This window comes from Schistocerca serialis, chromosome 3, assembly GCF_023864345.2.
Source record: "Schistocerca serialis cubense isolate TAMUIC-IGC-003099 chromosome 3, iqSchSeri2.2, whole genome shotgun sequence".
Lineage (NCBI taxonomy): Eukaryota > Metazoa > Arthropoda > Insecta > Orthoptera > Acrididae > Schistocerca > Schistocerca serialis.
In genome coordinates, this window is record NC_064640.1 from 258,742,241 (window position 1) to 258,769,820 (window position 27,580).

The 27,580-nt window shown below is 41.1% G+C and overlaps 1 protein-coding gene across 1 annotated transcript in view; it reads left to right on the top strand.

Annotated features, from left to right (window-relative positions):
• The window catches only part of LOC126470028 (E3 ubiquitin-protein ligase HUWE1), a 458,288-nt gene that overhangs the window by 352,693 nt on the left and 78,015 nt on the right, over positions 1–27,580 (top strand). The window contains exons 41-42 of the mRNA XM_050097515.1: positions 14,218–14,352; positions 17,761–18,736. Coding sequence (XP_049953472.1) covers positions 14,218–14,352; positions 17,761–18,736 — 1,111 coding nt within the window. The remainder of the gene's footprint in view (positions 1–14,217; positions 14,353–17,760; positions 18,737–27,580) is intronic.

The following is a 27,580-nucleotide window of genomic DNA, read 5'->3' on the forward strand; positions in this document are numbered from 1 at the left end:
GAAAAGAAAGAAATAATAATATTAATCATCATCATTATTCAAAAATAGCAACTAATTTTGCAAAAATAGCAAGGAACTAGGCAAAAAAAACAACAAATTTGACCATAAAATAAAAAAAAATTTATGTTCCTACATGTTACTCCCCCAAAAACTAAAAAAGATTGTGAAGTTGAGTTATAGACATATTTTTGTTTACACTTAGTTGCAGTAAAATTAAAAAGCTTCACTGAATACCTGCTTTCTTTCCGGCAACCTAAGTAGAGCTTGTACCTCAATTATTTAGTTTATATTTTGACAAGGAAATGAGAATTTTAAGTTCTTTGGTTCAGATAATTTGCATCAGTAGTTTGCTTAAATACTGTTACATATAGGCACACATTTTACCAAATGTGTTTGCTTGTTTGTCGGTAACTCGGTTGCCTTTTTCGTACCCAATTATTATTTTACCATGAATGAAAAGTACCTGACTTGCAGTATAATTGTTAGTTCTGGGGTATAGTGTGATGGCTGCTTTTGTTTGGTTCCCACCCCCCATTGGAGTGACTAAAGGCATGGGGATTGGTGAACTGATGAGCATCAGTGGTTCTGTTGGATATGCAATTCAGGCAGACAGAGAAACAAGAGGGGATAATGCTGCCCTCGAGGCTGAAGTAGATGATTCTAGGAAAGATCTGGACAAGGTAAGGTGAAGGAAGTGTAATGAGAGTTGGTTAGTGGCAACTGGTAATACAAAGAACAGGCATATAATATCATCTGACGGCTTTGTGGCGAATGTGAAGAATAAGTTTGACCTGTTCCTACAATAGGGAATGGATGAACCTCAGACAGATGTAGGCTTAGACATGGCACAATGAACATTCAACAATAACTGAAAAAGTAAGAATGTAAGGAAGTCAGTAAAGAGAAAGTAAGTTTTGTTATTAGGTAGTTATCATATAAAAGATTTAGGCCTAATTTTGTGGGATAAACTAGAATCTTAATACCAGGTAACCAAGTGAGGATTGCACCACCATCAAAACATATCAATGTTGCGTTTGTATCTGTTCAGCGTTTGTGATGCTAGATCTCATTTGAACTCTTCAGTCAGGAGATTTAATTTGCAGCTGGAACAGCTGCTTAAGTCAGGTGCAGGATAGAGTATTGGAACGGTTCAGTCAGCAGATGGGGCTATGCTACTAGGCTTGGTTTCCACCACAGCAAGAAAGGGCAGATGTAAACGGGTTGCCTAAGAGCAGAAAGACCTTGGGGTGGAGAGTGGCAACATCATCTGCATCACTACAAACAGTTGGTGGTTGGAAATTATTGACAAACCCAAAAAAATTTTATTTCAGACCAATTATATCTGTCAGTGTGAAATGCCAGCAGTCTTTGTTTCTTCAGAATATTTGAGTAGCGTGGAGTAAAATTCACTACTTACTTACATGGATGAATTGGTCATCAAACTTGGTTGACACAGATCAAAACTGTGTGCCCGACCGAGATTCGAACTTGGGACCTTTGCCTTTCGCAGGCAAGTGCTCTACCAACTGAGCTACCGAAGCACAACTCACGTCCGGTACTCACAGCTTTACTTCTGCCAGTACCTCGTCTCCTACCTTCCAAACTTTACAGAAGCTCTCCTGCGAACCTTGCAGAACTAGCACTCCTGAAAGTTTCATATCAGCGCACACTCCGCTGCAGAGTGAAAATCTCATTCTGGAAACATCCCCCAGGCTGTGGCTAAGCCATGTCTCCGCAATATCCTTTCTTTCAGGAGTGCTAGTTCTGCAAGGTTCGCAGGAGAGCTTCTGTAAAGTTTGTAAGGTAGGAGACGAGGTACTGGCAGAAGTAAAGCTGTGAGAACCGGGCGTGAGTCGTGCTTCGGTAGCTCAGTTCGTAGAGCACTTGCCCGCGAAAGGCAAAGGTCCCGAGTTCGAGTCTCGGTCGGGCACACAGTTTTAATCTGCCAGGAAGTTTCGTATCAGCGCACACTCCGCTGCAGAGTGAAAAATCTCATTCTTGGTTGATACAATCTTTCTCTCTCTGAATATCATTTGGACCACTACTGTAGGTATGCTAAGTGTTACAGTATTGAGGTTAACAACTCACTTCTGTAAAGCAGAAATGGAGAAAGGAGCAGATGCCTTATTCATCAGGAACTGTCATAAATTTAAGATATAGACTTTCATAAATTTTACTTCTGGCAGCACATGGGAACATGTGGAGGAAGTAGAAATTCATTATGAATTATTTCTAATAGTGTATACTGTGCAACTGCAGACGATTTCATTCTGTTCATAAATCAACTTGAATCTTTATTGGTCTGTTTAGGAGAAAAAAAATAGCAGGCTTCTCTTAAAAACTTATACTGGAAGAGTTCATTGTTAGTAGCATTATCATTCAACTTGATTCCTAATGCAAACTTCCCAACTGGGACAGCTAATTGCTCTAAAATAGCCATTTATAATACGTTCCAATAAAGATCTAATGAACAATATTACAAAACCAGTGACCTCTCAGACCATGACAGTTTTTCTTTTCTTTCTTTCTTTGTGTGTGTGTGTGTGTGTGTGTGTGTGTGTGTGTGTGTGTGTGTGTGTGTGTTAGTACTTGTCAGGGTACAAAACCTACAAAATCTGAATTTAAGAGTGTAGTCTGTAAGCCAAAAATTGATTATGCTTGGGAGATTCCACAAAGATGTGAAATGTATTAATGTATAAAGTGTTCATGGGATGAATGAAAAATAAAACACATTCATTTATTAAGTCCTTCCTCTATTTGAAAGACGTTTAGACAGGCCGCAATAAATATTCAAAAATAAATTGGAAATGAAGAATGTAAGGTTGTCAATAAAGAGAGAGCAAGTTTTGTTGTTAGCTAGTTCTCATGCTACAGGTGTAGGGCTATAATGTGTGTGTTTAAGTAAGAGCAGAGCCACAAAACAACATAGTTACTGTGTGAACATGTTATAAATGGATCTGATGTTAATGATTTTTTTTTATATCTTATTTGCATCGAGACCCTGTAGGATCACACAAAGCATTCTGCCTCATTTGAGCATTCTTTCTGATCTCCCACAATTCTCTCATTCTCTTCAGTCCACTTTGTCTCTGGTTTCTTTGGGATTTAATTCTCTGTCCTCACATTCCACTTGTGTATCTTGTCTCTGTATACATTTCTGTCTTCAATTTCTATTGGATTGATTTTCTAGGTCCAGTTTGACTTGGGTGATCTTCGGTATTGTTAATTTGACCCCTTGTATGTATATTAGAATTCTCTTGGTGAGTAATTTTTGTGACAGCCTGATGATGTACCCATAGAACTTCAACCTTCTTTTTCTGACACCTGCTGCTCTGATTGACATCTTCTCTGTAGTTTTCCTGGAGTGTAATCTGTATCCCTCTTCTGCCAGCTTTGGGCCAAGAATTTTTCTCATGATTCTCCTTTCTTCCTTCAGTATGCTTTCCATGTCACTTTTTGTATGGAGTGTTAGCATCTCACTTGCATCAATTATTTAGGACTTGTTTACTTTGTTGTAGTGTCTGACTGTTGTGTGAATGGACATAAATTTTTTATTATATACGTACTGTGTCTTACTGAACGCTCCCTTCATTTTTTGTAGTCAAGTCTTCTGCGCGATCTTTTCTCCTCATGTGTAGGTTCAATGATTTCATCCAGATACTTGAAGTGTGCAACTCTGTTTCTTTTGCCATATTTTGTGTCTAATTTTGGGCAGAAAAATTCAGACTTCTTGAAAGATATTTGCAGCCAAACTTTTTCCACACATTCTTTTAATACCTCTATTTGTTTGGTTGCTGTTGCTTCCTTATTTGATAATATGGCCAGGTTATCTGTGGAAGCTAGGTTTGATATTTCTATTTTGTCCCGGCATCTTCCTAGTTGAGTTGTTTTCCAGTTCATTTTCCTGTTCCCTCATTAATTTCCCCAAGGCTATGTTGAACAATAGTTTGGATAATCTGTTGTTATGGTGAACCCCCCCCCCCCCCCCCCCAAACACACACACACACACACACACACACACACACACACACACACACACACACACACATGGTGTGTCCATAATTAGTTTGTAGAAAGAGAACTACTGCCCAGAATGACATAAAATATTTGGCACAGGAAGGGAAATGTCATGGAACAGAAAGAAAAGGCAGAAAAAAAAGAAAATTTTACCAATAGATGCCACTGTAAGTGGCTTAACATGAATGATATTTGCTACAAGCAACAGATGATTCGCAAGATGACAGCTGTGGTGTGAGTTGCACATTACACCATCTGTACTGTTAAATGTACATTACTGCACAAGTTCAGCAGTCAAAGGTTGTGGTGCTGTTACGTAAGCCCATCCATCATGGCTAGATCATACTACATTGCTTGGGAGAAATTGGTTTTTAACTGTCCTGAGGCCAAAAACTGCATAAAAAACAAAATGACATTGATCTTTAATTGCTATTAGACTTGCACAAGATATGTTCAGTATGCTGTCCTCAGTGTTCTGCCACAAGTTTAGATCAAGAAACAGCATGTTCCACAACAGATCAGTGTGTGTTTCAGTGATCAAGTTCAGTGTGTGTCCCACAATGCTTGCCTTCAATTCAGTTATGTTGGTAACTGGAACACTGAACACACAATCTTTTTGATAACCACACAGCCAAAACCCACACAGATTAAGATGAGGTGATGGGGATGACTAGGCTGTAGGGAAATAGCTGCTGATAATTCTAACATTTCCAAAATGTGTCTGCAGCAGCTGCTTCACTCGCTGTGTGAAATGTGGTGGAGTGCTATCTTGCACGCAAATGTTCTGACCCACACATCCATGCTGTTGAAGGGTTGGAATGACGCTGGTGTGCAAAAAAACTGGCATAGTGTTTACCACTGATGGTACAGGTAACAGGACCCGCAGAACTCTTCTCCTCAAAATAATATGATTCTGCAATATACGTCATCGTCAACCTGCACAACACTCACCTTTACAGAATGAAATGATACCAGTTGATGTGCATGCCTATTTTCCATTGCCAATATTCTGCATATTGACATGTCCTTGGAGATGTAAATGGGCTTTGTCTGTCTTGCTAGCAGGTCAGCAGGAAGCAACTCTTGGACATGTGTGATTTTGTATGGATGGCAGTGCAGGATGTTCTGTAGCATTTTATCCACCATGCTCACAGGTATTTTCAGCATTTGGGCAATTTCCCGCGCACTCATGTTCGCACATCATCTCTCAACCCATCCTGCAGTGCTGTGGCCACATCTTCGACGGATGTCAGATCAACTGCTGTCCTCCTCCTCGCACAGTGCACTGCAAAAAACCTGTCTTTTCCATTTAGTAAATATTTTCTTGAGACCCTTGAGTGTCCAGAAATTCTGCAGGCCTGCTGGTGCACAGTCACCATTCTTGTAAAAGAGCTTTACCAGCAGCATATGATCCTTCATCGATACATTCATGTTATGCATCTTGGACACAAACTGAGGAACAGCTGTGCACCATGCATCTGTTGGTGTGCATATTCTGATACTTACAGCCCCATGTATTGGTCATATTTCCATTAAATTTTCTTTGCTCCACTATGTTTCCCCCTGCATCAATAATATGATACCTTCAGTGCAGATGCACATCCATCCAAAGTCTTGTGGAAGTCAGGTGAACCTGTGAGAAATGTGTATAAAAAAATGGACAGTAGATGCTACATGTTCAGTCTGCAACAAGTTGAGAATTTGAGTTGGGCAGAAAGCATACTCAGGTAGCTCAAGCAGTTATGGCAACCAGTTGCATAAAGCGAGAAATTCTGCTTGAAGTCTCAGTCTGACACATTTTTACTTGTTGTCATTGAATTTATTTCATGACTCAGCTGTGACTGAAGTCTTTAGAGCCAAAGATGAAGAGGAGCAGCTAGCATCGAGAGTAAATGGCGGATTGTAAACAGGTGTGTGTAGTGTAGCAAAATTTTTTACAAGCATTTTATAACTTAAAAAAGAAAAAAAGCCTTTGTTGCAAAAGGCAGTATTGCTAATATCGCATTTTGAGTGTCTTCAGATTATCTGCAAGTAATAAAAAAAAATTGCTACATGACAGTACATGAACCTATCAGACACCGACATTCACAGAGATTAATCTAATGGTGAAGTATAAAAATTATTGTATTGACTCTAAAACACCAAACGCCAAATCAGATAATGGGAAGCCTCAATACTATAAGGTTAAAGTGAGATGCACAACATCCAGTTTGGACCAGGAGGATTACCTAAAAATTACATTAAAAATGTTAAACATGTGTATATATACAGGGTGTTACAAAAAGGTACGGCCAAACTTTCAGAAAACATTCCTCACACACAAATAAAGAAAAGATGTTATGTGGACATGTGTCCGGAAACGTCTAATTTCCATGTTAGAGCTCATTTTAGTTTCGTTAGTATGTACTGTACTTCCTCGATTCACTGAGGAAGGTAATGTTAACTTCGGTGCTTGTGTTGACATGTGACTCATTGCTCTACAGTACTAGCATCAAGCACATCAGCATGTAGCATCAACAGGTTAGTGTTCATCACGAACGTGGTTTTGCAGTCAGTGCAATGTTTAAAAATGCGGAGTTGGCAGATGCCCATTTGATTTATGGATTAGCACGGGGCAATAGCAGTGATGCGGTACGTTTGTATTGAGACAGATTTCCAGAACGGAGGTGTCCCGACAGGAAGACGTTCGTAGTAATTGATCAGCGTCTTAGGGAGCACGGAACATTCCAGCCTATGACTCGCGACTGGGGAAGACCTAGAACGACGAGGACACCTGCAATGGACGAGGCAATTCTTCATCCAGTTGACGATAACCCTAATGTCAGCGACAGAGAAGTTGCTGCTGTACAAGGTAACGTTGACCACGTCACTGTACGGAGAGTGCTACGGGAGAACCAGTTGTTCCCGTACCATGTACAGCGTGTGCAGGCACTATCAGCATCTGATTGGCCTCTACGGGTACAATTCTGTGAATGGTTCATCCAACAATGTGTCAATCCTCATTTCAGTGCAAATGTTCTCTTTACGGATGAGGCTTCATTCCAACGTGATCAAATTGTAAATTTTCACAGTCAACATGTGTGGGGTGACAAGAATCCGCACGCAATTGTGCAATCGTGTCATCAACACAGATTTTCTGTGAACGTTTGGGCAGGCATTGTTGGTGATGTCTTGATTGGCCCCATGTTCTTCCACCTACACTCAATGGAGCACGTTGTCATGATTTCATACGGGATACTCTATCTGTGCTGCTAGAAAACGTGCATTTACAAGTACGACACGACATGTGGTTCATGCACGATGGGGCTCCTACACATTTCAGTCGAAGCATTCGTACGCTTCTCAACAACAGATTCGGTGACCGATGGATTGGTAGAGGCGGACCAATTCCATGGCCTCCACGCTCTCCTGACCTCAACCCTCTTGACTTTCATTTATGGTGGCATTTGAAAGCTCTTGTCTACGCAACCCCGGTACCAAATGTAGAGACTCTTCGTGCTCGTATTGTGGACGGCTGTGATACAATGCGCGATTCTCCAGGGCTGCATCAGCGCATCAGGGATTCCATGCGACGAAGGGTGGATGCATGTATCCTTGGTAACGGAGGACATTTCCTGTAACAAAGTGTTTGAAGTCACGCTGGTACGTTCTGTTGCTGTGTGTTTCCATTCCATGATTAATGTGATTTGAAGAGAAGTAATAAAATGAGCTCAAAAAATGGCACTGAGCACTATGCGACTTAACTTCTGAGATCATCAGCCGCCTAGAACTTAGAACTAATTAAACCTCACTAACCTAAGAACATCACACACATCCATGCCCGAGGCAGGATTCGAACCTGCGACCATAGCGGTCGCTCGGTTCCAGACTGTAGCGCTTAGAACTGCACGACCACAAAATGAGCTCTAACATGGAAAGTAAGCGTTTCCGGACACATGTCCACACAACATATTTTCTTTCTTTGTGTGTGAGGAATGTTTCCTGAAAGTTTGGCCGTACCTTTTTGTAACACCCTGTATATTTTCTTTAATTGAGCTCAGAATCAATATAAAATGTGTGTGAGCTATGGAATAATAATAAAATGAAAGTAAACACTCACCAAACTAAAGTGGGAAGTGGTGCAGAGGTAGGGAGACGATCACAAATATGTAATATGACACCTGAATAGCCAGTGTGGCAGCTTCACATAAACACCAAAATAAGTGGATTGCCAGGTAAACTGTGGTCTAAGAAAGCAGAAGGAAGCTTTGCTGGGAGCAGAGCAGAAATGCAAAGACTAAGGAATAAATAAAGTGAGAAACAATTAAAATAAATAGCAATAAAAATCATAAACAAACCACAGGTGAAATTTTACATAATCAGTGGTAATGATGAAGGTAAAACTAAAACTATATAATACTTACAAAAGAAGGGGGGTATACAGAAGTGGGGTATATGAAATTTTAAAGAGAATATTGTAAAGTAAGCAAAGATTAAATGTTCTCAAACTGGGCCTGGTGATGGTGAATGCCACAAAATGGTTTCAGTCGTATATCTCACGCTGGAAACAATCAATATCGATAGAGAAAAGTCCTATATTTATCTATCGGGCATCATCCAACTCGGAATTAATTACATGTAATATCCCAAAAGGTTCCATTTTCAAGGTCCTTACCTTTACGTGTGTCTATTAATGACCTTTCATCATTAATGTTATCAGATGCCAAATTTGTTTTATTTGAATGTGATACAATCATTGCATTAGATAATGAATCAAATATTGTTTTAGAAATATTTGATAATTAAATATTCATGAGCACCAACAGAGGCTCCGAAGGCAATTATTTGTCACTAAACTTTGGAAAGAGAGACTACATGCAGTTTAGAACTTGTAAAAGCCTCCTCCACCTCCCCACCCACACCTCACTGTATAAAAAGTGGCTACAAGCAGACAGAAGGAGCTGACAGTGATAAAAATCTTAGGATTACAACTTCATGATAAATTCAGCTAGGTGGAGCAAACCATAGATCTTCTGAAACACGCAAAGCAAACTTTATCTGCATTGCAAATGATGCCATGCATATGGAAATAATTTTTTCTTAAAATATCACTTACTTCCATTCTATAATGTCATACAGGATCGTTTTTTGGGGTAACTCATTAGCTTATTAAGTTTCCCAATTCCAAAAGCATGTAATAATAGTTACTTGTTATTTGAACTTGGGAACATCATGAAGAACACTGTTCGAGGAACTAGATACGCTATGTGATCAAAAGGATCCAGATACATAAAAAAAACCATATGTTTTTTCATATTAGGTACATTGTGCTGCCACCTACTGCCAGGTTCTTCATATCAGTGACTTCAGTAGTCATTAGACATCATGAAAGAGCAGAATGGGGTGCCTCGTGGAACTCGCAGACTTCGAACGTAGTCAAGTGACTGGGTGTCACTGTGTCATACGTCTGTATGCGAGATTTCCATGCTTCTAAACATCCCTAGGTCAACTGTTACCAATGTGATAGTAAGTGGAATCGTGAAGGGACACGGACAGCACAAAAGCGTACAGGCCGACCTCGTATGTTGACTGACAGACCACCGACAGTTGAAGAGGGTCGTAATATGTAATAGGGAGACATCTATCCAGACCATCACACGGGAATTCCAAACTGCATCAGGATCTACAGCATGTAGTAGGACAGTTAGGCAAGAGGTAAGAAATCTTGGATTTCATGGTCAAGTGGCTGCTCATAAGCCACACATCATGCTGGAAAATGCCAAATGACATATCGCTTGGTGTAAGGAGCGTAAACATTGGATGATTGAACAGTGGAAAACCATTGTATGGGGTGACAAATCATGGTACACAATGTACTGATCCGAGGGCACATCACAAGGCTTACATGCATTGTTCTCACATGAACTGAATCCAGTTTTCAAGGATAGAATGCTAAAGCATTAAAAAAATCGCAGCCTTTCCTATACACAGGCAGAGTCTTTTTAACTAAGAGTTGCGGTCTGCGCTGTACTATTGCTTGGTGTCCAAAGTGTTAGCCATTGTTAATTTACTGGTGTTGATGCATAACATTCTGTGATATGATCAATTGGCAAGTCCCATTTATAATTGCCTAACCACCCTCTTTTTTTCCATTGCTTACAAAGATAACATATGCTGTGCTTGGAGGTTTTTTTTTCTGATACATACGTATTGCAAAAGTATGCAGTTTCAGAGATAAAGTGCAATTAAATTCTCTTTAAAAAAAATGATTTTCAATGTGGTTTGTTGTGCTAAACTGGTAAGAAGTGCTACTTCGGTATCTAAAACCTTTATCTAATAATTTACACCAATGTAAAAACGGATACGTCTGCATTGGGTAGTTTAATGTGTGAATGGAAGATGGCCGTGTATGTTTTGATTGACAAATTTGAGAAAAAACCTTGTCTTACAATTGGGTAAATAATGGTATTCATTTTCTTCAAAAACTTTATCCTTTTTTAAATGGCTGACAGTAACAATTACATTTAAAAGACCAGATAATATTGAGATTATCCTATAGTTCAGTTTGCCTAATCTTTAGCTAATCGATGGGGTCAAATGGGGGTTGGATATGCTCACTGTATATGTGACTTTTGATAATCCCAATTTGCCTCAGAGGTTGTCTCATGGCAAGCACATCTTGACCAGTCTAGCCCAGGAAAAAGATGGGTGAACCGTGGGTCCATGAGTGAGGGTTTCATGAGTGTTGTCAGTCCTTTATAACAGTAAGATCTGGACATGGTTCAGTGAGTTCTGTACCTTGTAGCGGTAAAACTATGTTTGGATATACTGGCTTTACCATGTTCAGTGCAAAGGTATCACGAACATAAGTAATAAAGGATGACGTAAATAAACCTCAATAAGTGTTACATGCTCGTGAGCTGTATGACTGTTGGGGGGGGGGGGGGGGGGGTAGAACAGTTGTTAGTAGAAAATATGTAGGGCTCTGTCCACATTCCCTATACATCTCTAGCTGATCATTAGATTTCCTTGTGGCCAATGAGGGAATTAAAAAGTAAGCTATGCATGTCATCCTATGTTAAGGCCATTTTGCAACAAGACTGGGGTATTGCCAGAACAGGCTGTGTGTTTCATGCAGACAGAGTTCTGCTGCATCACAGTTACGACATATCCCAGTGTGGGAGTGAAATAGTGCTGCAACTAGAAATTTGCTCCATAGTTTAAGTATGTGGGACAGTGCAATCCTTGTGGGCAAAAAGTATAAAAAATTGCACACAGATTATGCTTTTACGGAAAGAAAAAGGGTGGATTACGACCGAGAAGAGATACAGACTGATAATTACATGAGATTGAAATTAGTAGTGTGGAATTCCCATCAAGGTGCGTTATGTGAGCTAACAGTTGAGTGTGATGATTTTAGTCTTTTTTGAAATAAAAACTCATTCTCCACGTTAATTTCTCCTTTGGTTTTCATCCACTTTCTTACTGCAAATGACATGCAACCATTTCTATTCGTACTGAAAATGCAGGACATATCAGGGACCCAGTTGTGTTCTGCTGCTTCAAGGTAAAACACAGATTTTTTTTTTTAATACTCCACTAACCTCAGATCTTCTGTAGATGTCCTGGTCTCTGTGCAGATGTGGTGCTCAGGTTGAAAGTTCATTGTTCTTGCGGTGTGGCTGTAAAATAACTGGTAAGGTGGTATGGACACTATGTTACTAAATCATCTGGTAAGTTCCAGATTTGACAGACCAATAGTTTTTCTTTTATTCACAACACATGAAGCAGATAATGCTATAAACTGCTGATAAAACATTTTGCATATATGAACCTACAAAGTCCCACATTTCACAGTTCATGTTGGTACCAATTACAACATTGTGTTACATAGCTTGTAGAAAATATGTTTACAAAAATGATGAGCACTTTTGCTGTGTTCTTCTCTGATTCGCACACAGTTGGGACATTTGAATACAATTTATACAACATGCTTCAAAGATCTTAATTGTGCCACCTGTAAAACAAATCATAACCTTCAAATCCCCATTCTCAACTGATTAGATGGCCTGAATCACTTTGCTTCATAGCAGATTTTGGTGGGAGCCAAAGATGCATGAAGTGCTTCATCTGAATATCATTATACTAATGTTAATAAATATTGTTACAAAAATGAGATCTGAAATAGAAGGATTAAAGCTCATTATTGAGAATGTACTCAGCATTATTAACATTTAATCAGATTTATAGTATATCAAGTATTAATAAATATATCTTAAAAGTTTGGTTTGCTGACTCCTGAGTTACCAACTAATTAGATCATTCTCCTACTAAAATGATGCATCTTCTCATGGAATTGGTAGTTACTGTACCATCTGTTGTCTGCCTATCACCCCCAATCTCTCATGTCATACCTCAGCTACTGCAACCTCAAAAAACTATAGAGTGAATCTTGGAATGGAATATTATGGGTCCAGGGCCAGAACTGTCACAAGATTCCCTTTGAGTGTCTGATGACATATGAATCAAATGCAATGTTGTGTAAAACATAGTGAAATAGAGCCAACAATTTCAGACATCAACCACTGACAGATTTATCCAACAATTGAGAAAATGATTCAAAGCAATGCAGATTTCCCAACAATAAGGAGGTAAACACAGTGGTTCTCTAATGGCTTTGTGACCAAGGAGAGGATTTCCATCATCAGTGAAATGAACTATTGGTAGAAAGTTGACTGTTGTTTACAGAGACTTGATGACTATGTTGAAAAATAGTGTCATATATCAATTTAACTTTGAAGTGTAGTCTAGTATTCAATAAAAGTTACTCAGCCTGGCATAATAATGTGTAACTTACTTTCAGAAGTCTCCTCGTGCAGTGTTAAATATACTACCAGCAGTTAAAGTAGGTTGCAGGTAAACAGAGCAAGTTCTGAGAAGATAAAGCTCCACAATCTCTTTTTAATCTTAAGAGAGAAAAAGGTACATTTGGAAAATTGTCACCTTTCATAGTGTGCTGTGTAGAAAAGACATTGGAGTGAATGGTTGTCCATTGCTTGGGCTGACACTGGAGATCAGGCAGCCTCTTAGCTGCTCTCAGTACAGATTCAGGAGGTACATATTCACTGTCAATCTGCTCCTGCTGATGGTGGCAGTACAAACTGTCCAATGTGTACAAATTGTTTTTTTTTTCCTCATGTCAAAATTATCAATGCAAATGCACACATGGCACTGTACAAGAATAAATGAATATTTTTTGCCATATTAAAGGACTCTGGCAATACTTGGACAGCCCTATCAATGGGCTTTCCATGGTCTTTTGTATGTATTCATTTAGCCCTACCTACTACTGTGTTTTTTAATGTTCCAAGTAGCTGAAGTTATGTCTCATGGCTTTGCATGGTAAAATTTTCCCTCAAGAAGTTAGAGGGGGGAAAGAAGTGGATGTGAAGACATTTTCAGCATTTGGAAACATTACAAATGGTTGTTGCAGACAATAATCAGTTCAGATGTATTGCCGTTGATGGCCACAGGGTAGCCTTGAGCAAAGCAGTATTTACTGCCCAGTAATACTCACATCAAGACATGAGGAAAAATCTCAGTGGCTGCCAGCAGTTGGTGTAGGTGAATGAGCAGAAAAGTTTAAAACTTGTCTAATGTCCCATGTGCTGTACACCATAGTTCAGGCGACTTACAACATTTATAATAGTGACTCGACAGTGGAAGAACTGTATGTGCAAACACCTAACAGACATTACTCATTAGAAACTACATCATTTTATTTACTGGTGTTTTTCTTAACATCTACAAATCTGGAATAAGTTGTGAAGGCTTGATTTTCATTATTTAGTAACTGATGAAATCAATGAGGAGTTGAATACTGTGAAACTGGCCTAATGATATTTTAGGGGCTCCGCACCCTCCGTGGTTTCCCACCCCTTGCGGCGCATGCACATGCCCCCCCCCCCCCCCCCACCACACACACACACACACACACACACACACACACACACACACTACTACCATTGACACCTAATTTACAAGCAACTTCTGTAATCTACTGTGTCTTATATTTACTTGTAATTGATAGATCCTTTGGTTTTGTCACTGCTGTTCTTATTTTAGTCTGTTTGCATTTACCACTTGTCAGTGCTCATCAGCATTGTAGATAAACTTGATGTAACTGCTCACTATACATTTTTGATTTTTTTTATGTTATAGGGACTTGCCATGATGTGATAACAGAACTCAGTAAGTACAAAGCGGAGGATCTTGCTCAACGCAAGGAGATGATGAAGAAAAAACAAGAGGAAGCAACAACAAGAAAGAAAAACATGAAGAGAACTAATGCTTCAGGTGGGGATATATTTTATGAACACACAGTGCCACCTCCCTCCCCCTCAACTTTTCAGTGAACTTTAAAAAATTATGTAAATTATGGGAAAGTGTAAATGTGGGATACTAAGACAGTATTATGAAAAGGATAGTTGGTACTCGCCACATAGCAGGGGTGCTGAACCATAGATAGTCACGATAAAAAAACTGTCAGACAATCAGACAAAGCTCGGCCAAACAGGCCTTCAACAGAATTACACACACACACACACACACACACACACACACACACACACACTGATGATGACGACGACAACGACAGTCTCTGGCTGCCAAGTGTGTGTGTGTGTGTGTGTGTGTGTGTGTGTGTGTGTGTGTGCGCGCGCGCGTGGGCGTGGGCGTGGGTGGGTGTGTGTGTGTGTGTAATTCTGATGAAGGCCTGTTATCTCCAACTCAGCATCTCTGCTATATAGTGAGTGTGAGTAGCAACTATCCTTTTCATAATATTTTCATTATTCTATCCTGGATTTTCCAATGTGGGATATTACATTTACATTTTAAGCACATACTTCATAAAACATCAATAAGTAATTTTATTAATTGTACTGGCTTTTAATACGAAACCCTTGCTCTTACGCAAGTTTACATTTCATGAACACTTGGTAGTTCATATGTTTTTTTATGAAAACTCTAGAGTTAGTGTTTGTATCAGTTTCTTCTGGTTAATTTTTCTCTGATTTTCCAGTTCATAAATACATCAAAGAGTTTTTATGTCTACAGAAAAAATCATGCACACGAACAAAAGTGATTAGAAGTCTTGGAGAAATATGCCAAACTCTGCACACAAGACATATATCTAAGAAAATATGTGAAATATGGGTTAGAAGTTCACAGATAGTGGTGGTGACTGATTACATGACATGACAGACCTGATGAGAGATAAAGTGAGGTGGCATATTGGTTAGCACACTGAACTCTCATTCTGGAGAAAAATGCTTAAAATCCCTGTCCGACCATCTAGATTTAGGTTTTCTGCGATTCCCCTAAATCACTCCAGGCAATTGCCAGGGTGGTGTGGTTTCTTTTGAAAAGGGCATGGATGATTTCCTTCCCCATCATTCCATAATCAGAGCTTCAGCTCCACCTCTAACGACCTCAATGTCGATGGAATGGTAAACACTTGTCTGTCATTTTTTCAATGAAAGAACTATATTCTATTGAATTGTATTACATAAACATGAGTATGACATTTGTTGTATGTAGATACTCAATGGCAACATGAAATAAGATTCTGTATTACATCATACAGAGTGAAATATGCTGTTAAATCTTAGCTGTGCTATGAAGTCCTAGTGTAACCAATATCTTGTAAGCTGTACACCACATACCACTTGACATCATCTCAATGTAAATTATAGCTATTGCATTTTTTCTCAAATTAATATGCTAACATTGACCATGTAGTTAAGATTTTTTCATAATAGGTGCCATGGTTCAGAAGTAATGGCACAAATTGTTCAAACTTCCAGAGACTTCTATTGATTCTGAGCTGTAGAGTCCAGGATGCGAGAAAGTTAACTGCATAATGTTTGTAAGCACTGCTAGTGAGCAGATGCCCACACCAACAGCATCTTATGTCAGTTACTATATGCACACTAAATCTTGACACTTCTCTGGGAATAGAGAAATACTTGGAAATTGGTTGACTTAAGGGTCAGCATGAATTGCTTCAATCCATTGCCAGGCTTAGATAGGAAACAATGGAATGCACCATGGCATTGTCTTAGGCATTTTGAATTCACTGTTGATTCCAGTGTACTGCTTGTCCTGCAAGGAGGAGATGGGACTTGGTCCTGCCCCCACTTCACCACTCCTTCCCCCCTGCTGCAGCTCATACGCCCTAGTGATCTTGTGCTTTTGTTCCCAGCATTGCCCATGAAGGGTGCATAGTTATAATAGTCATATCGTATACTGCTTTGTTTGTTTCTTTTCTTGACCTTTGTCTCATTAAGTGAAAGGAAATTTATAATTCTGATGGTGCAAAAATAGTTCATCAGTGGCATTGGGAATGACAGGAACTTATCAAAACATAGTTATTAGAACTGAATTGAGTGTGAATTCTCCAGCATTTCAAAGTGGTAATATTAGAGACCATATTTTGCAGAACTTTTATCACATGCGTTATTGAAATGATGACTTTAAAATTATTTAGAGGTGAGCGATAATGTTGGTAAGTGCCTTTAGGAGGGTGTTGTTGCCTTCCATGAGACTGTACTTCCAAGGAAGTAAGATAACAAAGATTTATTTCTTGGGTCAGTGATGGGGTCTAAGAGAAGAATTTCGTGATATGTTGAGGAATGAATGACTTCAACAGAACTGGAAATACATTGAAATAAATGTTGAAACATCGTTGATTTTGTGTGTGAGGGCTGTTCAGTAATGAATGATCCTCCCCATCATTAGAAGTGATGCACATGTCCCAGCATTTCTGCCAGACTGCTAAGTCTCTCTCTCTCTCTCTCTCTCTCTCTCTCTCTCTCCCTCTCTCTCTCTCTCTCTCTCCCCCCCCTCCCTCTCCCCTCCCTAACAACTCCCCCCCTCCCTAACAACTCCCCCCCTCCCTAACAACTCCCCCCCTCCCTAACAACTCCCCCCCTCCCTAACAACTCCCCCCCTCCCTAACAACTCCCCCCCTCCCTAACAACTCCCCCCCTCCCTAACAACTCCCCCCCCCTCCCTAACAACTCTCCCCCCCTCCCTAACAACTCTCCCCCCCTCCCTAACAACTCTCCCCCCCTCCCTAACAACTCCCCCCCCCCTCCCTAACAACTCCCCCCCCCTCCCTAACAACTCCCCCCCCCCTCCCTAACAACGCCCCCCCTCCATAACAACTTCCCCCCCTCCATAACAACTTCCCCCCCTCCATAACAACTTCCCCCCCTCCATAACAACTCCCCCCCCTCCATAACAACTCCCCCCCCTCCATAACAACTCCCCCCCCCTCCATAACAACTCCCCCCCCCCTCCATAACAACTCCCCCCCCCCTCCATAACAACTCCCCCCCCCTCCATAACAACTCCCCCCCCCTCCATAACAACTCCCCCCCCCTCCATAACAACTCCCCCCCCCTCCATAACAACTCCCCCCCTCCATAACAACTCCCCCCCCCCTCCATAACAACTCCCCCCCCTCCATAACAACTCCCCCCCCTCCATAACAACTCCCCCCCCTCCATAACAACTCCCCCCCCCTCCATAACAACTCCCCCCCCCTCCATAACAACTCCCCCCCCCCTCCATAACAACTCCCCCCCCCTCCATAACAACTCCCCCCCCCCCCCCCCTCTCTCATTCGCTAACCGCACCCCCCCTCGTTTTCTCCCTTATTGTGTGTTTGTGAAAATAACTTGATTGTAATTCTTATTACAGGTGAAACGGGAGCTACTGCAGGAACCAGACCAAATATAAGAACAATAGCGCGTCGTCCATTATTTACACAAAATTCAGCGGCAGAAAATCTGGCTGATTCCATTGTAGAGTCAGCTCTGCAGCCATCATTGTCAGTAGATGGAAGCCAGTCTAATTTTTCAGAACAGATAGATGGAGTGCAGAATTCCACAACAGAAAGTAACTCATCATCTACCATACAAGCATTGGGAGCAGAGTTAATAGCACCATTGCATTCTGTTATTATACAAAATTCGAATCTTGGAGTATCTGGTGCATACCAACATCAATCATCAGATCAGAGTTTTCCTCAACATGATCAACTGTTTCGAAATTCAGGCAGTGTAGGAGAAAGTTCCTCACAATCAGCGACAGTGTCAGAAGATAGTGCACAGCCAAGTTCCCAGGCTTCTACCTCCACACCTACAAGAGAACAGAATTCTTCTGCCTCTGATCAATGCAGTAGTGTCACTTTAACTAATACTGCAAGAAATGAAGCAAGGGGCACTCATGAAGTTATGGAGATAGATGGACAACAGCAAAATAGAGCTGCCCAACAACATACTACAGGTCAACCTGATACAAGTGTGCCTGCACTCACACTAAACACTAATTCTGATTCATCTGCCTCCAATACACTTTCTTTGTCTCGTGAAGAAGTGACAGTCCCTGGGCTTAGTGTAACACATACTACATTAAGCTCTCGGTTTAGACGCTCACCTTCTGGGAACTTAGATTCTAACAACTTCTTAGCACCTAATGCGGACTCTGATTACGAGAGTAATGTAGCAGATGACAGAGATACCCAGTCGTCTAGGGGCATGTTACCACTGCGAAGACGAGCACAAAGTGGAAGGCGGGTTTATCTGCGAAGTGATATTGAGTCACAGTCCTCTTCAGATGAATCTCAAAGGAATCGACCCTGGTACCCTCAAGACGGACTGACCACAGTGCACAGGTACAAATACTTCACTGTTAACTGTAAAATGAAAATAGCTGCACATGTTTTAAACTTTTGCTGTTTATTTAACATGTTGATACATGAGTGTGTACTTAATTGGTTTAGGGAACACATCTGACTCAATTATGTAAGTGTTTCTCAAGTTTTAAGTCATTTTTGTAATACATGTGTCATTGAGGTTTTTTAGTTCTTCGTATGTCTTGAGTACATGCATGTATAGTTTTTTGGGGGAGGAGGGAGGGGGAGAACAAACTTCATGTTGTTGTTGTTATGGTCTTAATTCCAGAGACTGGTTTGATGCAGTTCTCCACGTTAGCCAATTCTGTAAAAGACCCTCCATTTCTGTATAGTTACTGCAACATACACTTATTTAACCAGCTTACTATGGTCAAACTTCGGTTTCCCTCTAAAATTTTTACTGCCAATACTTCCCTCCATTACCAAATTGACTAATCCTTGAAACCTTAGGATATGTCTTACAATCATTGCTTCTTTTAGTCAGGTTGTGCCAAACAGTTCTTTTCTCCCAAGTTCCTCTTCATTTGCCATCTATTCTACTCCTCCTCCTCCTCCTCCTCCTCCTCTTGCATGTGTTAGGTATTCACCTGTTACTCCCATCTGGATGATATCATTACTGTTTCCACCTTTTCCTTGTGCTTCCTAAAGATATTCTGCCCATTGAGTAATAATTCATCATGAATTCCATAATTTTGCTATCTTACATTCCTGTGACATGGTCCTTGCAGTTGTTCCTGTAGTCCTTAATCTGCTTGTTTAAGCTTTTTCACTCTCAGCACTTCCCTGATGTCAGCATTCATATTTCTTTCAGATAGTGTGTACCCAGCTGCTATTCTTCAGAATAGCATGTCCTATATCTGTATTCTTTGTTCGTTTCTTTTTGTTATATTCCATTGGTACTAACACCATTTTGTAGATTAGTAAAATTTCCTTTCTTGCTTTACTTCTGAGGGTTCTACAGATTGTTTCTTGAAAGTAATTAAATCTTTCTACTTTGTTTTGTATGTTCATTTCTGTCATGAACGAATATTATTTTGTAAGATGAAAGGTTTTACTTTATTTTCTGATCATTTATTATTATTTTGTTTGGAATTGGCTTCTGTCCCCTGAAAACCATAATTTGTGTCTTATTTGAAGATCCTAGCAGAGTATACAACTTAGCTGTTGCGGATAAAGTAAGAGCAGCTGTTCGGAGTGTGTTCTCACCATCAGCAATCAACAATTAGATCATCAGCAAGAGTAATGCCATAAACTACTTCCTAGATCTGCTATTCCCTATAATGGTAATTTCTGGTTCTGTTTATTGTCCATGTTTTCCTCCTATTGCCAGTCTGCATTTTATAGCCTTTCTACCCCAGCCATTGGCAGTTATCTCACTGTCCAAATAACAAAATTAGTGTACAACTTCTAGTGTGTGATTTCTTACTATTATTCCCTCAGCATCACCTGTCATAATTTTACTAGAAGCCATTATTCTTCTTTTACTTTGGTTGATGTTTGTTAGACCATCAGTGAGAGTGCACCATGAGTTCCTGCTGCTAAAAAGGCAAGTACACCATTTGTTTATTGCATATTTTTACAAGCTTCAAACAGGAGCGACTTATTTTCCGTTACCTGTGCAGTTACTAGCATATTTTTGTAATTTCTTGTGCGTTTGTGTGGTTACTAGGAACAACCTTTTATTTTAAAAACAGTGTAGTGTACAGTACCACCATTGCTATTGACCCTTGTATTGTACAGGCTTTTGTTTGTTTTGCATAGAACAGCTCAGTGTTGGTTAGACCATCGGTGACAGAGCCGCTCATGTTCTGCTGCTAATAAGGCGAATACACCAGTCATTTATTACATATTTTTACGAGTTTCAAACAGGAGCGACTTCAGAAAGGGATAGGATTTGTGCTTTCTGTGTACAGATGCAAGCTGAGTTGGTGACCCTTTGCTCACAGCTCCAGGCAGTGTTGGCTTCTGTCACACAGTTTGAGATTGCTGCCAAGGGTCATCACTGTGTGGGGTCAGATGTGGGGAAGCGAGGGACGTCGAGCATGACCCACTTGTTCCCCGAGCACAACCTACTTGCCCCCGATTGGTCCACTGCTGTGGCCACCCCGGATACTGCCTCCACTGTGGTTGACCTCTCATCCGTGGTTGAGCGGGAGATGATTCCAAAGTCTGTCAGACAGTTAAAGACTCTCTGAGGGGCTGACCATAGGGCTTCCCTGGTTCATTTCACGAACAGGTTTTGGGCATTATCTGTGGCTGACGAAGTCTGTGAGCCAGATGCAGTCATCCACCCTGTTCCAGAGGAAGCTTCTCGGCCCACAAGGTATGGGCATTCACAGAGGGTGAGTTTGCTAATAGTTGGGAGCTCCGACATTAAGTGTATAATGGGGTCTCTTGGGAACATGGCTGCCAAGGAGGGGAAGGAATCCAGTGTGCACTCCATGTGCATACTGGGGGGGGGGGGAGGGGGGGGGGTCATTCTGGATATGGAAAGGGTGCTTCTGGATGCCATGAAGAGTACAGGATGCAGCCAACTGCAAGTGGTGGCCCATGTTGGTAACAATGATGTGTGTTGCTTTGGATCATAGGAGATTGTCTCTAGTTTTGGGCAGCTAGCAGAAATAGTAAAGACTGCCAGTCTTGCTTGTGAGATTAAGGTGGAGCTCACCATATGCAGCACCATCGACAGAACTGACTGTGGTCCTTTGGTGCAGAGCTTAGTGGAGGGTCTCAATCGGTGGATAAGGCGGTTCTGTGACAGTGTAGGCTGCAGATTCCTTGACTTGCACCATCAGGAGTCCATTACACACGGGTAGCAGGGGCAGTGTGGAAGGGACTGGGTGGTTTTTTAGGTTAGTGGGTCTCAGGGAACCACAGAAAGGGCATCCATCTAAAAGGGGGCAGGTAAAACTCAGTAAGGTAGTTGTAGAAATGATCGGTATTGTAGTTGTAAATTGTCATAGCTGTGTTGGGAAAGAACTGGAGCTCCAAGCCGTAATAGAAAACACTAAAACTCAAAAAGTTACAGGTACAGAAATCTGGCTAAAGCTGGAAATAAGTTCAGCCGAAATCTTTTTGAATGACCTAACAGTGTTCAGAAAGGATAGATCAAATACAGTTGGTGGTGGAGTCTGTATTGCTGTCAGTAGTAGTTTACCTTCTAGTGAAATTGAATTGGATAGTTCCTGTGAAATAGTATGAGTGGAGCTTATACTTGACAATAGGACTAAACTATTAATTGGATTGTTTTACCAACCCCTGACTCAGAAGATATAATTGCTGAACAGTTCAAAGAAAACTAGAGTCTCATTTCAAATAGGTACCCCACTCATACAGCTCTAGTTGGTGGCAACTTTAATCTACCGTCAAAGTGCTGGAAAAATTATACATTTAAAGCCAGCAGCAGGCATAACACGCCATCCAAAATTGTACTGAATGCTTTATCAGGAAATTATTTTGAACAATTAGTTCATAAGCCCACTCGAAGCATAAATGGCTGCAAAGGCATACTCGACCTCTTAAAAAAATTATCCTGGACAAATGGGGAGTATCATGATGAACAGGGATTAGCGAGTGACAACAAAGCAGTTGCTGCTAGGCTGAATACTGTAACACCCACAAACATAAAAAAGAAACACAAAGTACATCTATTTAAAAAAGCTGATAAAAATGCTCTTAACACCTTTTTAAGAGACAGTCTCCACTCCTTCCAAGGTGGGCTGCTAGATTTGTTACCAGTATGTTCGAACAACATGCAAGTGTTACCAGGAGCACAAGTGGGACTCCATGGTGGGAACACAATGTTCTTTTCGAGAAACACTGTTGAGAAAATTTATAGAATCGGCATTTGAAGCTGATTGCTGAACAATTCTACTGCCACCAACCTTCATTGTGTGTAAGGACCATGAAGGTAAAATACGTGAAATTAAGGCTCATATGGAGGCATATAGGCAGTCATTTTTCCCCCACTCTATTTGCAAATGGAACAGGAAAGGAAGTGACTAGTATTGTTACAGGGTAACTACAGTTTATTGCTCAGTCAGTGTACAGATTTGCTAATGTTGAAATAAGCTGCAACCTTGTCTCACTCCCTTCTCAACCACTGCTTCCATTCCATGTCCTTTATTTCTTACAGCTGCAGTGTTGTTTCTGTGCAAGTTGTAGGTCATCTTTTGCTTCCTGTATTTAACTGCTTCTACATTAAGACTTTCAAACAGGGTATTCCATTCTCATGGTTGTAGCTCTCTGACAAAGCAGGGATTGTGCTGCTGATGTCTGAGCTTTCAACCTCCCCACAGGTGCTGAGGATAGGTGTCTGTCCAATATTGGGGCACTGGGATTCTGGGGAGTGGCTACTATGCCTGATAGGCTTTGCTGTGATGGAGTGGCACCCATGAGGAGAACCTAGGGTCAGAGTGAGCGTCATCGAGGTGGATGATCCACAGTGAAACTGATCAAATCACCCATACCAGTAGATGTGTCAGCACAGCCCTCTCAGTGGGTAAAAAGCTAGATTTTAATGCCGAGTCCCAACCATGGTGTTTCCATCTTTGGACATGCCATGGGATAAGTCAGGCAAAAAGAATTGGAGGTGAACAGTTTGCCCAGTTCCTTTGACCTCCCTCACCCACTGCTCTGGTTGCAATCACCCATTGGCATAGTCACAGTTTCTTTGTCCTCAGCTCTCAGGATGAAACCGACTAGGAGTCTACCACCACCCAGTGGCTGACACAGTTACAGGCTGTTGGTCACAGAAAATCAAAGTCCTCCTCTGCCCCAGAAATAAAGACAGGAAAATCCTCACATATGCTGAAACCTCACAAGGACAAGAAAGATAAATCAAACATTAAAAGGAGTTCTGCTGCTCTGGTTGAACTAGCTTCCATCCTCACCCCCCCCCTCCTCCTCCTCCTCCTCCTCCTCCTCCTCCTCCTCCTCCTCCTCCTGGGCCAAGCCTATATACCAATGAAGAACTACAAATTCATGTGTAGAAGGACTCTGCAGCAAAGTAATTCATACTGTTGTTTCCCCTCTTCCGCTCCCTCAGATCTCAGTGTAATGTTTCTTCAATGGAATTAAAACAGCTACCATTGCCACATGGCCAAACTCCATCACTTAATGGCTACTTCCTTTGCAGTTGTCACAGCACTTCAAGAGACGCTGTTCTCAGAAACCCAATCCTCTACTACTGAAGATTACAGATCCTACTGCACAAATTGCTTTTATGCCAGGAGGGTGTCTGAATGAGTCTTCATGCTCATACAGTCTGACCTTGCTGTGAGCAGGTGTCACTAACCATCTTGTTAGAAGCAGCAGTCGCTTGTGTCTACCTGTTACTTAAGGTAATGGTATGTAATATCTGTCTAGCCCCAGACAGATCTATACCATATCATGAGCTGGTGGACCTAGTGGAACAGCTGCCTCCACCCTTCCTCCAGGTGGGGGACTTCAGTGTTCACAAGCCAAACCACTTCCAGCAGGGGTCAAGTAATAGAGCAGTTAATTTGAGAACTGGTTATTCTGCTTCCTTAATACTGGAGCCACAACACATTTCACTGTGGCCCACGAGATATTCTCAGCCATAGACATTACAGTCTGTAGCCGTAGCATCTCAGCACTCATTCTGTACTGAACATTTAATAGCATTCAAGAAACTTCAGATAAAGGCACAGTTTTTGATAAAGAAGAGAAAGTGCAAGTGTTGGAAAAATTATCTTTCGTCTATGAGGACCCACACCACATCGTCTCATGTATGGACTAAACTCAAAGCATATACTGCCATTCATTGTCTGCAGTTCCCGGCATCTACCCCAAAAGAATGTTGGCTTATTATTGGTGAGAGTCTCTAACAAACAGGCTGTGCAAATTATTTGAAAGATTGGTCAACTGGCGCCTTTTATGGTGCATGGAAGCCAGAGGACATATGTTGTAAAGTGGCTTATGGACATTCCGGTCCTCCACAGATCAACTGAATTCCTTGGAATCAGCAATGAGCAATGCTTGCACGTGCCCCCAACACCTGATCAGTGTGTTCTTTAACCTACAGGGGGCATATGATACCACCTTGTGCCATCGGAGTCCTGTCTACACTGCACAAGTAGGGCTTCTGGGGCTGTTCACCCATTTGTATCCAACAATTCAGGGTCTGGATAGGTTCAACCATCAGCAACTAATAAACAAAGGAAACTTTCATCTCTCAGGAATCTGTTCTGATCATAACCGTCTTTGCCCTCACAATAAATACTATTGTGACTGCAGTAGGACCCACGGTGTCATCGTCACTTTGTCTGTATTACAGCACTCCGTCATTGTGCACCACAGAGTGCCAACTTCAGGGAGCCCTACAGAAAGTACATAATTGAGCTCTGAATCATGGATATCAATTTTCTCACATGATAACTAGTGTCGTGCACTTCTGTTGACTCAGGACTGTGCATCCTCGCCCAGAACTTTACCCCGGTAGCCATTTACTTGAAGTCAATGAAATTTTCAAACTTTTAGGCTTATCTGAAAATAAGTTACCGCATGTGTGCCAGTTCAAGGCAAATTGCATGAGGAAGTTAAAAACCTTCAGGTTTCACACCAGCACCTCCTGGGGCATAGACTGCACAGTAGTTCTGTGTTTTTATAGAGCTTTGTTTTTATCTCAACTACATTATGGATGTGTTGCCTATGGGTCAGCAGCTTCATCAGTACTGAGCTTGTTAGATCCTGTCAACCACAGTGGTGTGCAGTTGGCAACTGGAACCTTCTGTACAAGCTCTGTAGGACAGTCTTCTGTTGGAAGCTGCTGTGCCACCTCTGAGGATCAGAGGCTAGCAACTCTTGGAGAGCTGTGTGGTCACACACTGTCAGATACGTACCCATCCACCTTACTCAGTTCTGTTTCACTATCAACAGTTCACAAATCACTGAAAACTGGGTATACCAGCTGGGATATGACTGGAAGCCCTATACAGCGACATCCAGTAGCCCCTCTTGTCTGTGCCCACTGTGTTTCCTCTTGACACTCCCTGTAGTGTGTACCTTGTCCTCTGGGTGGACATCTTCTGTGGCCCTAAGAAAAATGCTGATCTCACCATTCTCAGATACCTGTTCTGCTCAGTTCTCTATGAGTACCTAAATTTGACAGGCATCTCCACTGATGGTTCGAAAGTCAATGACAGGATTGTTTTGCTTGTGCACACACAAGGCATGAGGAATATTCTCTGCAGAGTGCATGTAGTGTATACATGCAGAGCTGGTTGCCACTTCACGAGCATGGACAACATGGGATGTATACAATACATAATTGGCGCATGAATAATTAAACTCCTCAATGAGTATCTGGTGTTTGTGTTCCATGTTTTCATTTTAAGTTTTACAAGTATTACCATGTGTACTGAAAGCGTAAAACATCACAATTCCAATACTTCTTGTAGTTACATTCATTTCTTATATGTAAACAGGGCTTTTGAGATGGTGAGAAAGACCTCTCTGCTTCACAGTAACTTTTAAATTACTACTAAATGACTGTACAAACTGGCACAAACTTCATTACTTAATGTGTAGTATACACTATGGTTGATTACCTCTACTGAGATGAGTACTGTTGACTGTTCCAGTAATTGTTAATGAAATTTGCAAATAAAACTGTTTTTCTTTAGCTGCAGTAGCTACTGATGTTACAGCAGACCTGGTTGTGCCTTTTTTTCCCCACATTGTTAATATATCCACTCTTTTTCTTTGAAACAATATTTGTATAAACATTGCCACGTAAAATACTTATTAATCTTCACTCTTCTTGATAACATAGTCTGTATTTTGTTGTTTGAGTGCATGAGGCCACAGTCTATGTAAGTATCGGAAGCATCCTATGGAGAGCAATGTCTGAATATCTGACACTCAGCAACAAGTGGCAGCATTGGGAGATGTGCTCGAGTGTCCTGCATATGAGCAATGATCACCCAACACAAGAAGGCTACTAAAGCCAACCAACTGTTTATATAAAATAGTGTCCCTAAGCCACAGAATACTTCTGCTCGAGAGAGGAGCTACAAAATTAGCTATATTTAGGAAAATAATGCAATAAAGGAATGCTGTGCTTTGAAATTTACAAAGGCAGGTATCTTCATATTGGCTTTCATAATTTATATCGTCAACTATGAAGATCAACAGACAAATTCTTTGAATATACGTCGATGAGCAGAGAGACTTTAGCCTATTTCAGCTATAAATAATAATGACGAACATTTGTTACATGATCTTGAACTGTCAACAGCCAATAATTGCAGAAGAATGGCTTTTTACAGTAAATATGGAAGAATGACTGATGCTACGGAGTACGTGCCATGGTGTGATGGTAGCCTCTTACGCCGGCAATCAGGATCATTGTTTGGTCCCGGATACTACTTATATTTCAACACCCTGCCGTCCAGCGACACCACAATGGTGTCGTGTGTGTAGTATCGCTCAGTGGCCTCCGACATCACAGTGGTGTCGTGAGCATAGTATCGCACAGTTGTCAGCGACAGCACTTTAGTATTTTTTGCATTCTGTTGTTGTTTTAGTTAGATAACAATAAGTTACACACATCAACAAGTTTCTTGTTTTTATAAGTGCTTGTGCGCTTTCATCATGGCAGAGGAAAGAGACAATATGATTACTTAACGATGAATGGGAGGACATCTTGTCTGACGTTCCGGACGACTTGGTCAATTGGTAAGAAGACATTGGATACCCAAAAAATGAAAGTGAAGCAGAATCATTGGAAGATAGTGAAATACATCCAAGAAGAATTGGGTGAACGTTACTGTTGCCAACTGATTCGGATGAATCGGACAA